This window comes from Dufourea novaeangliae, unplaced genomic scaffold (assembly GCF_001272555.1).
Source record: "Dufourea novaeangliae isolate 0120121106 unplaced genomic scaffold, ASM127255v1 scaffold4, whole genome shotgun sequence".
Taxonomy (NCBI): domain Eukaryota; kingdom Metazoa; phylum Arthropoda; class Insecta; order Hymenoptera; family Halictidae; genus Dufourea; species Dufourea novaeangliae.
The window spans coordinates 1-15,153 of record NW_015373878.1 but is presented as its reverse complement, the minus strand read 5'-3'; the positions used below and the strand labels follow the sequence as shown (position 1 = coordinate 15,153).

Here is a 15,153-nt window from a genome sequence, read left to right as displayed (position 1 = left end):
TACTTAAAGTATTTAATAATTTATTTTATACTATTTCTCGTTGAAATACCTTTGAAAATCCTTTCAGTTATTTGCAGAAATAATGACGGTTGTTGCTTTTAGACAATTTTTTCATCATTTTTGGTTCATGTGTATTTTACATAAATATGATTTACATCGAAGACATAGTATCATTTACTGCTGGTATTGATATCATTATAAATAAATTTGTACACACTGCAAATTAGATAAGTAAAAATAATTTTATTTATAGTACTGCCGCTTTTTTTAAAGATTTGGAAACGTATAAATATCGTCCACGGTGTCCTGAAATGCTTGCACGTACATGTTTCTCACGAAACGAGGTCAAGATTGCAAAACCGTGTTGTATATGTTTCTAGAAAAAGAGATGCGATTAAAAAATTCCAGGGTGACGTGCTTGTCAAAGCGTTATAAATCATTTACAGGGTGTACAGAAGCGTCGTTTACGAGAAAAACGAACATAGAAATTCATCGAACGCTTTTGAATACGACTGCATAATATGTCTGTCTATTACGTACTGATTCTACTTGAATGAAATAATGGCGGTACTATAGTGTCATTTATTTTCCATTGCATTCGCTGTATTTTAATTCTGAATTTATATTAAATTATTGTGCAAAGTTACGAATATTATACTAGTGTTAATATGTGTAATCATTAACTCTCGAAACCCCCGAATTAAATATCAGGTCACCAGAGTCCTAAATGTCATATTCTATCTCCAATATATGTATAGACAAACAAAATGTATTGGAAAAATATATATTTAATTCATTATTTCATTCATACACACAGTGTACATACAATATTACTTTCATGTACAGGATACATTTTCTGGACATGTTTTATGCATTTCGTTCTATTTACAGTGTATTTGTTATTGTTACGTTGAAGATATGCAAAAATGCATACAATGTCGGTTGTACGAAAATTACTATAAATAAAAACAATTAGTGATTGACAAAATTGTGTTAAGTACTACACACGTTTGTAGATACAATTATCCAACTTGATATTGTCAACAATGGAAACTCATAAAAAAATTCTGTAATTCTATTTCGCCTTGTGGTTTGCCTCTACTCAGTCTACCCACTCTACTCGATCTATTCACTCTACTCGTTCTACTTGCTCCACTCGCTCCACTTGCTCCAATCGATTCACTCGCTCCACTCTCACTACTCGCTCCACTCTCCCTACTCTCTGTACTCTCTACTCGCTCCACTCTCTCTACTCTCTCTACTCTCTCTACTCTCTCTACTCTCTCTACTCTCTCTACTCTCTCTACTCGCCCTACTCGCTCTACTCGCTCTATTCGCTGTACTCACACTACTCAATCTACTTGCTATTCACTTTACTTATTCTACACATTACAAATCGTACTACGATTTACTGGTGTCTCGAAATGTATAAGTAATAAGCTGCTGGAAAATCTTTGAAAGTGTAAATTTTTTTCAGTCGCGAGAAATAATATGTATATTAATAGACGTATTCGATAAACTTCATTAACTTTGATCAAAATTTGCAGGTCGTTGAGATTGCGCCTGCACCGTGTCTGGACCCCAAAATCAGGAATAAAATGACTGATTATGCTGTAAGATTGGCGAAACACGTTGGTTACTCAAATGCAGGCACTGTTGAGTTTTTGGCCGACGAATCCGGACATTTCTACTTCATTGAAGTCAATGCTAGGCTACAAGTCGAGCATACAGTGACAGAAGAAATTACTGGGTAAGTGTAATTACCGTTATCTTTTAAAATGTGTAATTCTGTATTAGGTAATTGATTCGACGGACTTGACAGTTGCTTAAATAGAAAAAGAGAATTAAAATAATATAGCATTTTCGGTAACCAAGTTATACGTTTACACTACTCGTTGACTCAATTTTAATACATCTGCGGGAGTGGAAGTTAGTTAACCATAAATGTCGTGTTGTTAAATGTGTTTAATCATCACAAAATGGGCGTTTTTTTTTATTTGTACAACAGTTTAATGTTGTTTTCAATATCTTGGTACTTTTTATATGATATTAGAAGATTTAGTGATTACTAAAGTATGGATTTTATAATATGCACACGCAGGATATACAAATGGACAAACAGCATAAAATAAAATTTGTATATATATTCGATAGGAATTTAATGAATTTTGATAAAAATTTCGTCTTATTTCTGATCTGACGTCGGTAATGGCCATCACAAGTAGTTGTCGCGGCATTAAGCTTCTAAGTAATGTAAAAAAGATCCGTAATAGGGAAAATGAATTTTTTAATTCCTGCGTTTGTAAATTTATTTCTGCAAGTGTAAGTTTTTATAATAATTCTTAGAATCTATATTGTATACAAGGTTGAAAGGTATATTTATAATTAAATTGCAAGTTTATACACTTATGTACGTTCATCCCGCTTTTTGGATCTTCTGTTAAGGGATTGAAGATTTTAATAATAAAATACTAAGGGCAGGAATTATTCATTAGTTCAGTCATTCTCTTATATTCTGTACTTACATTCGCTATAAATACAAAAACCCATCTTCTTTGTGTAAGAAATATAACAAAAAGAAACGAAATAAAAGTTTTAACATTTTTGGGTATATTTTAATATTTAATAGAGTTTATATATTTATAGTGTGTGCATTTGTTTATTTTGAATGTAATAGAGCAATTGATAATCAAACTCAGTTTATGTATGCTTTTAATTTTCGAAAATTAATCCATAAAAAATTGGATTTCCATAACTATTCGCAGTCTAGTAATTTATAATCAACACATTAACTGTCAGATAACAATTCCATTTCTTCCCTGTGGTGGCGGACTGAAGTATTCAGTATACAAATTGTACTAGAATAGTAAAATATACAGGGTGAGTCACATAAATTGATCCCTGCGGATATCTTCGAAACCGTTAATTATTCTAAAAAATGTTTCAGATAAAAGTTGAATGGCTTCGAGGGGGAAGTAATGTCAGTGGTTTTTTTTCGTTGGAGTAGTGCAGGGTATATTAGGATAAAATTTGTCTGTTTAAGTGTTATTATATATTTTTTAATGCATTAGTCGATGCAGCTTTTCATTTATTATGAAAAAGTATTAAGCTGTTTATACCAGAAAACCCTTAATTTAGAAGATATTTCAATTTCAATATTGTGAAACGGTACTTAATTTCAGTATAGCCAGGTATTACGCGTGTCATCTAACATCCTATGCGGGTATGAGTGGTATGTCAACGAATTTCAAAAGAAATACTAGAAAGGGTTGATAGGACATTTAGAGACCGAGTGAAATTTAAAAAGGTAAACATCGTATTGTTAGTACCACTTCGAAATTTTTAAATTAAAACGTCCCCTAGACTAATGGTTTTTTGGTATAATTATTATAGCTTAATATTTTTTGTAGCGAATGACAAGCTGCATGGACTAATGCATTAAACAATGTATGATCCCATTTAAAAAACCAAAAACCTTCATATGTCTTCTACACATCCACCTACAAACAACTACCTAGATTAAATTAATCTCCCCTCAAAACAATTTAACTTTTATTTAAAACATTTTTTGGTATCATCAACAGTTTCGAAGATATTCACGCATATCGAGTTAAATGATCCACCCTGCATGAAATTATTTATTTGAGCTGTTTTACCATGCATTATGCATTTATCTTGCTCAGAGTTACCAATTCATGTTACGATATTAGGAGCACTGACAAGTTTACAGTGTTTACACGTGTTACTATAATATTTTTTTACGCAAGAGATTTAACTAATTTCAATGTCGTCGGTCATCGGTGCCACCCATGGTGTTACTGGCAGATCATTTGGCCGCCACCTGTGTTAATAACTAATATTTTAAATAACTCAATATTCGTCATAAATTCATATTGATACATGCTTATAACATTTAAAGAATTGTAAGTTTTGCATTGGATGTCCTACAAGGAAAGTTACCTAGATGTTAAAGTAGGTTTGAGAAAATAAATGAGAATTATAGGATTCGACCTCCTAAGAGCTGAAATAAGTGTTACTCATCTGTAAAATTAAGTGTTGATCACAAAAATATCATCAAAATTCGTAACAAACAGCTCTGAAACAAGATATAAATAAATTTCTTTTTATAATTTTGGTATTTTTAAATCTTTTTTTGGATACGGGTAAATAAAATAACTGGAAGAGAAACAAAGAAACACTAACATAGGATTTTTGTCTACCTTGACCAAAATATCCATGCTGTTGATAGCGCAACTTTTCAGTATCTGCTTCGTCAGACCCATGAACTAGACCTGCATGTCACCTGAGCTCTGAAAACAGACATGGACTTCATGTTGGTGTTTTTTTTTCTTTTTCACTTATTTTATTTACGTGTATCCAAAAAACATAAATAATCAACAAAATGTTAGAAAGTAAGTTATTTATCTCCATTTTTAGAGGTGCTTATAACAGACTTTAACACCATCTTTCTGACCGATATTGAATTATCCAGACGAGTGACATTTATCTTAGTTCTCAGGAGATCGAGTCATATAATTGCCTACCATTATTTTTCTATAACTAATTTAACATTTGGATAACTTCTGTTGTTATGCATTCATTAGAATAATTTGAGATAATTCTTTCAGAATCGACCTGGTGCAATCTCAAATCCGTATTGCAGAGGGTATCACGTTACCCGAGCTAGGAATGACCCAGGAGAAGATTCGTCCTGATGGTTACGCTATACAATGTCGTGTAACCACAGAAGATCCTGCGAAGAACTTCCAACCAGACACTGGAAGGATCGAAGTGTTCCGTTCCGGAGAAGGTATGGGCATCCGATTGGACAGTGCATCTGCATTCGCTGGAGCGATAATTTCGCCTTATTATGATTCGCTTCTCGTCAAGGTACAGTAGAAACGTTCATTTATTGTTAACGTTAATCTAGTATAGGGGGTATTCTAGTGTAGACGCCCGTTTTCAATGTGACATTTCGGATTTCCATGCAAGGAAAAGTATATTTAAGAATAAAAATTGGCGACACTGCACATGGTTCAACTCCATTGTTTCTAACAGTGGAACATCTCCAGAGCAAAAATTTGTTTTCCTTCAAACTGGCATGAATTTTTATTGAGAATTAAGAACTATGGAACACGTATTTTGTGTTTTTGATAAAAAACATTTCGAAGGGTGAAACAGCCCCCAAAGTTCGCCGCTAGCACCATACTTGTTTTTCGTTCAAACTGGCATAAATTTGTAGAGGATTACAAACTATTGATCACGTATTTTTTTTTATTTTGCTGGAAAATGGTTTGAAGGGGCGGAACAGCCCCTGGAGGTTTGTGCTAGAAACACATATTTCATGATTAGGTACGTGTAAACTAATCGTCGTAATGAAAAATGATTCAGACGAAAGTTGCTTAGTTTTCAACGTAGTATTATATGGGCGCATAAAAAATGTGTTATCTGCGGGATTGGAGGGGGATAAACAGGAATATTCCTCTCCAAGAATTAAAAAATTTTTAAGTCATTGGAATATCATTATAAATATATTGTCATAAAATGATAGTAATTTCATTTCCCAGGTTTTGAAATGTGTAATAAACTGGCAATAATAGGAATATATGTATAGGTTCATTTAAAAAAACTACGTTGATAATAAAATCTCTGTAAAGAACACTTTAAAAAAAATTCAAATGTTGTATTAAGATTTCTCTATCAAATCGAACAATTTCAGGGTGAAACATTTTTTCTCATTTTCAATAGTTAGAGAAATAATTGCGGATATACACTTGAATCGGACGTACTTTATACGTGACGGTTATACTTTCAGAGATTATGCAGAGTGCCTTCGAAAGTTACGTACAAGCGGGCATGAGGCAATTCTACGTGAAAAAAGTCGAAAATATGGAAAAAAAAGTTTTTTATTTGAGACTTTGTTTTCGAAAACATTGACTTTGCAAATTAATCTGGAACGTGTGTATTCGTCATGGTCGACTCGCTAGCCAAGTCCTGTTCAACTGCACGAGTATCGAGCAGATTTTCAAATCTGATTTTCTCAAAAACCGAGCTACAAATGAAATAATTTTTTTCTTATCTTTTTATGAGAAATCACCTCATTTCTGCTTGTACCTAACTTTCGGAGGCACCCTGTATTAAAAGATCAACCAAAATCAGCATACTTCATTGGATAGAAGCAGAATGTTTTGCAATATTCACCTGTATTTTATATTACTTATTATCTCTTCACTGACCTTTTAATACCTAATCAAGAGTAAATATATTCCAACATCAATTCCATATATTTATACCGTCTCTTGAGATCTATAAAGCTGCTTTTATCCATTAAAAAAGATAAAGTTCTTCCAAAAGGAGGGGGGGTGGGGGAATTCAATTTTCCAAGAAGAATGATTTTTTAACAATAATTTTTATTTCAACCATTTTTTAATATCTTTTGTTGTTTACGGCTTATAAGCACGTACATATATGTATAGAAAGGACTGATATCGCCCTCAAAGCGAAAAACGGGCACGATCGAATTACAGCTATCTTCTTAGATATCTCTGATAAATATTTATGCAAAGTTTCATCGATACTGGATTGTATTAGTCCCCGATGCTCCCTTGTGAATTGAATGATAGAAATCTAGCGTGGTATGCGACGAACATTTTTCAAGTAATATGACAGTAGCGAATGTATTAATTTTTAATCGTATTACTGTTGTAGAAAGGGTATAACAGGATAAGGGGGTCAAAAGTGCCCTTAGACCGATTTTGATTTGTAATATACCATTCGATAGCTTGTCAAGAAAAAATAGTCTGTGCCAAGTTTTAACCCTCTACCTCGATCAAGAGGGTAGTAATAGGGAAAATTCGGATTACTGGTTTTTTCTCTATTTTCCCTCTTTAATGACGCGCAAAAATTCTATAAAAAATCTGATAGATAGTATTTATCGGGGCGTCCGTTGGAGATTTTTTTGCGATTTTGTAGTTGAGTATCCTGGCTGTGAAAAATCAAAAATGATGAAAAATATTTTTTTCTTATCGAAGTTTTAACGGCACTACATTTATCCTTTCACAGTAGCAACATATTATCATGATTTTTTGGTAGAGTGCGCCGTAGTTCAAAAAATCGAAAACCAATTTTTTCCGTGAAAAAATAACTTATACTTCGAATTTTTGTATTTCCTTTATTAAATAAGTATATTGTATCATTTGACGTGTTTCTACATACAGCAAAATAATATATAAACTAAAGGAATTAAATTGGTATATTACATGGTATATTACAAGTCAAAATCGGTCTAAAGGCACTTTTGACCCCCTTACCCTTTCTGGATTAATTTAATATCAACAGTTTATATACAGCACAATTAATTGAAGATTTGAGACTCTCATAACCAGGCATCTTACACTTATCACTGTAGGGGGCTTCGGTTGTAAGCTTTGTCCTTTTGCAAAAATTATCCCAGGATTTCACAAGCACTGCAGATAGCTCTATCAAAAGTAGAGTAACACGCATACTATCGTTTGGGACAACTTTTCCAAAAGAACATGATTTACACCCAAAAGCCTCAAGAGTAACCGAAATAGTGTCAATACTTTAACACCAGCATTCGATTTTTCTTAGTAATTTCTGTATACCTACCTTATAACAAATACAGTAATGATCCCTGTTAATGGGTTAAAATGAATCCGTATCCGTAAAGCGAGGTTTATACAATTTGAATTCCTACATAAGTACCTTTATGCAATACGTGGTCATTCCACGCTAAATCGATCACTTTTTGCACTCGCTGTTAGGGATTTTGATGAAAATGAAATATGTTGTAGTTCACGTGACATTAGGGTAGGTAGGGGGAGGGGGGGTGAGTCATCATTTTTCTGTTCCCGAATTTGTTTAAAAAATACAGGCCACCGAAATTTACGGTTTTTGCTTATTTTCGTAAAACAGTAAAAATTCATGATAGCGAATGCAAAAAGACTCATGCATTAGATACGATCTATAAAAAGATTGCGAACTATAAATTAACATATTGTCGTATACGAAACCGAACGTGCTAATTAAATTTGTGGGATGAAATTCTACTCATGACATAGTAAAGCTGAACAGAATGGTACTAGTACCCACTCTTATTTTCAGGTAATAGCCCATGCAGGTGATTTGCAGTCGTCTTGCGCGAAGTTGAACGTGTTGGAGAATCAGAAGTTCCTCAATGGAAACGTCGACACATATTTCATCGACGAGAATCCTCAGCTCTTCCAGTTCCAGCAGAGTCGGAACCGTGCGCAAAAATTATTGAACTATTTAGGATCTGTCCTCGTGAACGGACCCAGTACTCCACTCGCAACGGGCCTGAAACCGGTGGAAATTAGGCCGCAACTTCCTCAGATCGCTTTAGGTATAGTATCGAAACTGTAATGACGAGCAATGAACGCCAGATCATATTTATCCGCGACTCCGAAACCGAACCCTGATTTTTATTGTTCTGGTTTCGCAATGAACGGGACTGGGCACATTTGAAACATCGGAACCAAACGGAGCACTGCTTTTCATGTATTATTTGTTGTGCGTATGGGGTGTCTCTACTATTTATGGCTGTGTACCACGGTGTCTCTTGAAAATTTCGTACTCGACACATTGATGATAAGAGGACCAGAGAAAGAAATACACCTTTTCGACGAATCAAAGCTCATGTTACTAATACAGTGGACTCTAACTATATTGCCATGGTCGGGGCTGTAGGAGAGTAAAATGGCAATGAGTTCAGAGTCCTCTTCATGCTAAGTTCTGTCGTCGTAGCCTCGGCCTCAGCGCCTGCGCAAAAGATGGATCGTGCTAGTTCATCGGTGTACGTAAGGTGGTGGGAGAGAGAATTTGTGTGCTCGAAAGTACGTATGAAGGGGAAGTGCATCAGGTGGCAATATGTTTAGTGGCAATATAGTTAGAGTCCACTGTACCAGGTCTGTCAAAAAGTACCGTAATTTGTGGTAACTTGATTCAGTTAGGGGTAACTTTGTCCCAACGTCAGAAAATGATCATTTTCGACGTTGCAGCTCTTCTGCGGGTATTTTTACGTGAAAATCCTATTCATCTAAAAGTCAACTTAATTTAACAATTTGCTGAGCTGCAAAATCGAGAATGTTCGTTTTCTGACTTTGGACAAAATTACCCCTAATTACGGTAATGGGACTGATAGCGTAGAAATTTGGATTGTCAATTTATCTACAAATCAACATTATCACTTTCAAGATAGTTTCCCTGGAAAGCCACAATACTAGAGACATTGTTCCTACTTCCTGAAACAATGCTGGAAAATCCTCAACTGGAACTGTTCTCAGTTGATCTGTCGCAATCTATTGGATGTTGTCCAGAGACCCAAAATGACGACCCTTGAGATGGGTTTTGAGTTTTGAGAACAAGGTGAAGTCACATGGACTCAGATCAGAGATGTAAGGTGGCTGTGGAGTCACAGGAATACTCCTATTGGACAAAAACTTGTTCACAGAGAGCTTAGTGTGACTCTGAGCGTTGTCATGATGCAATATCCAACCGTACTTCCTGTAAATGAATTTTTGGCCAAAAAGGTTAAATCATGTACTGCAGCCCTCTTAACATGTTGTGCGCCATATGGTCATTTATTTTCTTGTCATAGAGTTTTTGTTTTCGTATGCTGCTCATAACATGTGAAAACCCACTTCAGGATCATTATTTTAGATCTGTAGACAACATCCAATAGATTGTGCCAGACTAACTGGAAGTAGCAACAGTTGAAGACTTCCAGCATTGTTTCAGGAAGTGGGAACAATTTCTCCAGTGGTTTGTGGGTTTCCAAAGGAATTATTTTGAAGGCGACAATGCTGATTTGTAGATTACTTGACAATACAATTTTCTGCGCTACCAGTCCCGTTACTTTTCTGGCAGATCTTGCACAAAATTTCGTTGGGCAGTCAGCGTGTTAATGGTAATCGAATTACATGTCACATACAGGATGTTTACGTTGTTATTAGTTAGCATTTTTCTCGTAAATGTTAAGTATACAGAAACAATGTAAAAGGATAATGTTCCAGTCTTCTTTGTAAGCAACATGACAGACCACATCTATTTAATTAATTGGCAATAGTTTTTGAACAACAAAGGTCTTCCTCAATTTTTTTTTCTGGGAATTTATGTTCTTTTGTATCACATGGAAGTGCTGAAAGATGAATTGAACGATATAGCATAATATGTCGGAAAATGTAATTAGTAGTAGTTACTAAAAGTGTTCTAAACAGAGTTGTAACTTAATTCTTGCTATTAGAAGTAACATTAAATCCGCTATGATGCTTTCTCAATAAGACATACAAGGACACAGAGTGCCATAAAGTGCTCGAGTTATTTCTTTCGTTCCTGACTATATATGATCTCGAAGTACATAAAAAAACGTGATTTTCATAAAAAAAACTAAAAGTGGCCTTCGTTATCAGAAGTTAGTGGCAGATCTAAAAATAAATGAATCCTATCGTGTTGCTTATGAATGACTATGAAACATTTTCCTCTTCTATATGTATATTCCGTATAGGTACCGTTAACTAGAAAATACGACGGCTAATAACAACATGAACACCCGGTATAAATAGTTTAAGTAATAAAAGTCACTCAAGTACTGTATATAGCGGAAAAGAGAAGTTATTTACTATAAAGAAAGAGTTCAAAGTTCTATCCGTGAACTGCACACGATACTTTGAAGACAAAACTTTGAAAAATAATGTATGAAACTCTGAAAAACAGACCTCAACGAGCTGTTTTTGATATAATGTATAATGTATGTAACAGTTGCTATTTATCTTGTGTCCTTAATCACTCATTTTAAGGAAATTAAATGTTTTACACAATCTTCCACATTAAGGGAGAATTCACTTAAAACTCGTATTAGTTTTTCAGATCCTCTTTCCGTCACCAGTATATTCATATTTCACGATACAATTGTCCTTTACAGGAATCAGAAGTGTTTTCTAATATTGTCTATTATAATCATTTTTCTGTGTTTGAATTCAATAAACTCGTCCTTTAAATATTATTTACAAGTCGAAAGTGAGGACTAACACAAATGTACTTTCACTGACATATTGCCAAAATAGTGTGAAAGAAAGTAAAAGATATGAAAAAGTTAAAGAAATTTAAAAGTTAGCCACTGTTACTAGTGTTAACTACTACAGAAACCAACTCGTTATTATTTTAATTTCTTCTTCCTTTATCTTATTTTATTGACCTGTGTAGTAGTTGAAGTTGCAGGTAAAATAAACAAAAAATCTTGAAATCTTCCATTCTGTATATCTTTCCTGTTATAAATAACAGAGCAGTCCTGTAAACGAAATTTTCAAGTGATACATTTTTTGGATTAATTACCCTTTTTAAATTGTCTTATATCTATTAATTATTTGTCGATTCAGTACATTCAGCCTCGTTCTATTTTTCAAAATGACGATACCTCAAGTTAATTTCTCAATCTAGAGTCAATCCTTGATCAATTAAAAATTACCGGTGATCGTAATATTAACAATTCTATGACACTAGATTCTATCATAGAATTAGTTTGTATTAGAAATATCATTAAAATACAATTATGTATTTTTATCCCAATTTTATATTGGATTTTCCAATAGTAGAATCTTTGAAGCTCCCCTATCGATAGTTCGTGAAATTCAGAAAGTACTTTTTCGTTTCTAAGAAATTATAATGGAATGATAAAATAGAATACTTTTTAAGAAGGAATTGTAGTAGACACCTTATTACCTTAGTAAACAAAATTTTCATGTATCTCTGCTGGGTTTAAATGCAATCGCGATTGGTTTTCGCCATTCAAAAATTATTTGTTGCACTCCATTTTACATTTATATTTCGTGCACTGCGTGCACATCTTTCACATTTTCCACACAAACATTATTTAAAATTTGGCATGGTATTTTACGTGTTTACGTAGTGCAACTTTATGTTACCACTGAGGGGTAGAATTCTACTGAACGTTTGTAGTTTAAAGTTTTCTTTTGTGTTTATTAATTTGTAACAGTTATTTGACTAGAGGATTCTAGATTTAGTGTGTTATCTATCCATCACTTTTTTCTCTGTTGTTGAATAACTTTCTTTATGTCTTTTTTAGACATTAATGACCCTCAGTAATTATACCGTATTGTTTACCGCATGCTTTTATCTTTTCGTTTGGCCATTTTTTTAGACTTTGCTAAGCTTGCAGCTGATGGAGAGAACGGTCATGCAGATTCACCAGGTATGCTTACCACGTATTATCGTTTCTCTATCCTACTTTGGTGTAAGAAACTAAAACACACAGCTACAATCAAGAAAGCCAGATTGCTATATAAAACACTTCCAAAAATATCAAGCTTAATCAGTGATATAACAATTCGTCATTCCTAGGGGTTTTTGATGATTTTCAGATGACTTCTTCATACCTTCTGAATTCGAATTTCATTTAACGAAAAATTATGTCGATACAAAAATTTGATTGCATTCCAGTTTGAAAAAAAGTGCAATTGTATTTTGTAAGTGCATCGATGCACTTGTGAAATAATCATGCAGTCAGATTACAGAACTTGTTAAACAGTGCAAAATTTCATGTATTTTTTTTTACTTCACTTCGAGCAGAGCTGCAGTTTGTCCCAGTTTCCAAAACCCTGTATAATTGATTACATAAATCATTTTTAGGAAATGAGAAAATTTACTCTTTCATAATGAAACCCATAAAAACTTTTGCATCACCCAAAAGGAAGCAAGTTCATTGCCACACGAGTGTTATTGGATTAAGTTATTGTAAAGTATTTTTTAAATAAAGGTGCGATAAGCTTACACTGCCAATAACGAATTTCCATGAACTGATTTCAATGCAAATTGAACAAGTTTCGAAATTCTACAGAAAACAGAATAAAGCGCTGGTTTAACCCTTGAACAGCCGACCATCTGTCAATGACGAAGAGGGCTAATATCGGGTCATTAGTGATTCCTACTGAAGTTTTTACCATAGATACTTTACAATTATCTTTTGAGGTCTTAAACCTAGCCCATAATCTTAATCACATAGGAAAGTAAAATTTTCTAATACTACAGTCAAACCTCGGTTCACGAACTTAATTCGTACCTGAAGGTCGTTCGTAAACCGAAGTGGTCGTAAATTCAAACTATTTTCCCCCTAGAAATTAATGTCAAATGGATTAATCCGTTCCTGGACCCTAGATGATTGCTTATTTAAACTTTTACAACAGTACTTTGTGCAACAGGTTCTTAACACAAAATCAATGGAAATCATTAAATATATCAGAAAAAAGATAAACACAACACTACGCAGGTCAAATATAGACGAACAGTTGATTTAGCTTTTACCGTACATGTATGTAGGAGAGTTGACGGCGTAAGTGGAAGGTGGTGAGGATGTAAAATGTTATTGCTTGGAAGGGGAGTCTTTTTCTGTTTTCTGTCTCTTAGCACCACTCGACTCTGCTTCAGACCCATTGGACCTCTGTCTCACTAAAAAGTTGTCCAGTGTGATTTGTTTTTGTTTACGTATTAAAATGTTGAATGTTTTTTTTTAAATGTTGATGGCTTATGTGTTCGTAACTCGAGACACAGTACGTATCCTAGACGTTTTGTGTTCGAAAAATTTGTTCGTAACCCGAATTGTTCATGATCCGAGGTGTTCGTGAACCAAGGTTTGACTGTATTTATTAATATACAGTACCGGAAAAATGAATTTGTACAGAAACATTGTTCTTTTTGTTGGTTGTTATGGTGATCCTACAAAAGTTCAGCCCCAAAGTGTTTACTGTCAGTTCGACGATGGCTTTTATAAAAGTTATATGGAGATGCTTATACACTGGCCGAAAATAAAGTCACCATGTTTCTTTCATGATTTCTTATAATTATTCTATACCAATGAAAAATTTTTGTATGCTAGCACTTTAGAATTAATTAAAGAAAGCGTAGACATCGGTTGCAAAACATAAATATAACATTTATTTAAAAAAAAAAAAGAAAAATGTAATTTAACAGAAAACAAATTGCGAAATTTCTATAAAGTTATTCGCTTTTTATACAAGTAAAGTTGACATTAACAATTATTTATTACTATTTCAATATTAATACTTAGTGCAACTACCACCAATTTTATTGCTCCATCGTATCTGTTTTTGTATTTTCATTAAAAAATAGAAGTTACACTATATAAGTATTAATATGGAAATAGTGAAACAAAATTGTTAATTTCAACTTTACTTATCTAAAAAGCGAATGAGTTTATAGAAATATCGCAGTTTATTTTCTGTTGAATTACAATTTTGTTTTTTTTTCTAAATCAATGTTACATTTACTTTTTGAAACCGATGTGTACGGTTTCTTTAATTGATCCCAAAATGATACCAAACACAAATTTCTCATTGGTATGGAATAAGTATAAGAATTCATCAAAAAACATGGTGACTTTGTAGAAATTTCGGTCAGTGTATATTACAAAATATAAAATAAGTTCTATCTATATTCAGCTAGTCCTGCTAGTCAAAAGGATTCGAACGTTTCATTTACAAGCATAAATTGTAATTTGAGAGATGAGTTTCATAAGAACATTATAATACATCTTTATATTATACATTCTAGGATGGCACGAGGCGAAATTTTATCAGATATTATAAAACAAGAAATCATAGATGTCTATCAATAGCTTCATGATGTGTAGACATCCCGAAATAGATGATATATTCAATAAAAAAACAACTTTATCAACGGGGACTTGGAAAATATATTGATGTGTGGTCCACCCAAGAAAACAATAGTTAGGCAAGACAGGCGTCGATTACGTAGTAGGTGTTTGTCCGAAACATTTGTCCGGTACTGTACACATAATGTGCGTAAAATGTTACTTTCATATACTGCAGAGTACATTTTGCAAATATATTGCACGTGCACTTCATTCATTTGTTGTTACTGGTATATTTATTATTAATGTTATTTATTATTATTATTAATTATTATTATTAATTATTATGAATTGGAACAACTTTTTCTTTAGCAACAATGTAAACTGAGGCTTCGTTACCGAGATATTAACGAAAAATTGCGACCAATCAGAGCGCGAGTTTGCCAGCCGAGTTCGCGCGCTAGCGGTGGCTACGCGCTACGCTTGTACTA

At 33.5% G+C, this 15,153-nt stretch overlaps 1 protein-coding gene across 1 annotated transcript in view; it reads left to right on the top strand.

The window, feature by feature from the left end:
• Positions 1 to 12,247, top strand: part of LOC107185253 (pyruvate carboxylase, mitochondrial-like) — a gene marked incomplete at its 3' end in the record, with an annotated part of 82,520 nt that extends 70,273 nt beyond the window's left edge. The window contains exons 6-9 of the mRNA XM_015576672.1: positions 1,548 to 1,750; positions 4,629 to 4,890; positions 8,125 to 8,383; positions 12,197 to 12,247. Coding sequence (XP_015432158.1) covers positions 1,548 to 1,750; positions 4,629 to 4,890; positions 8,125 to 8,383; positions 12,197 to 12,247 — 775 coding nt within the window. The remainder of the gene's footprint in view (positions 1 to 1,547; positions 1,751 to 4,628; positions 4,891 to 8,124; positions 8,384 to 12,196) is intronic.
• Positions 12,248 to 15,153: the final 2,906 nt, after the last annotated feature.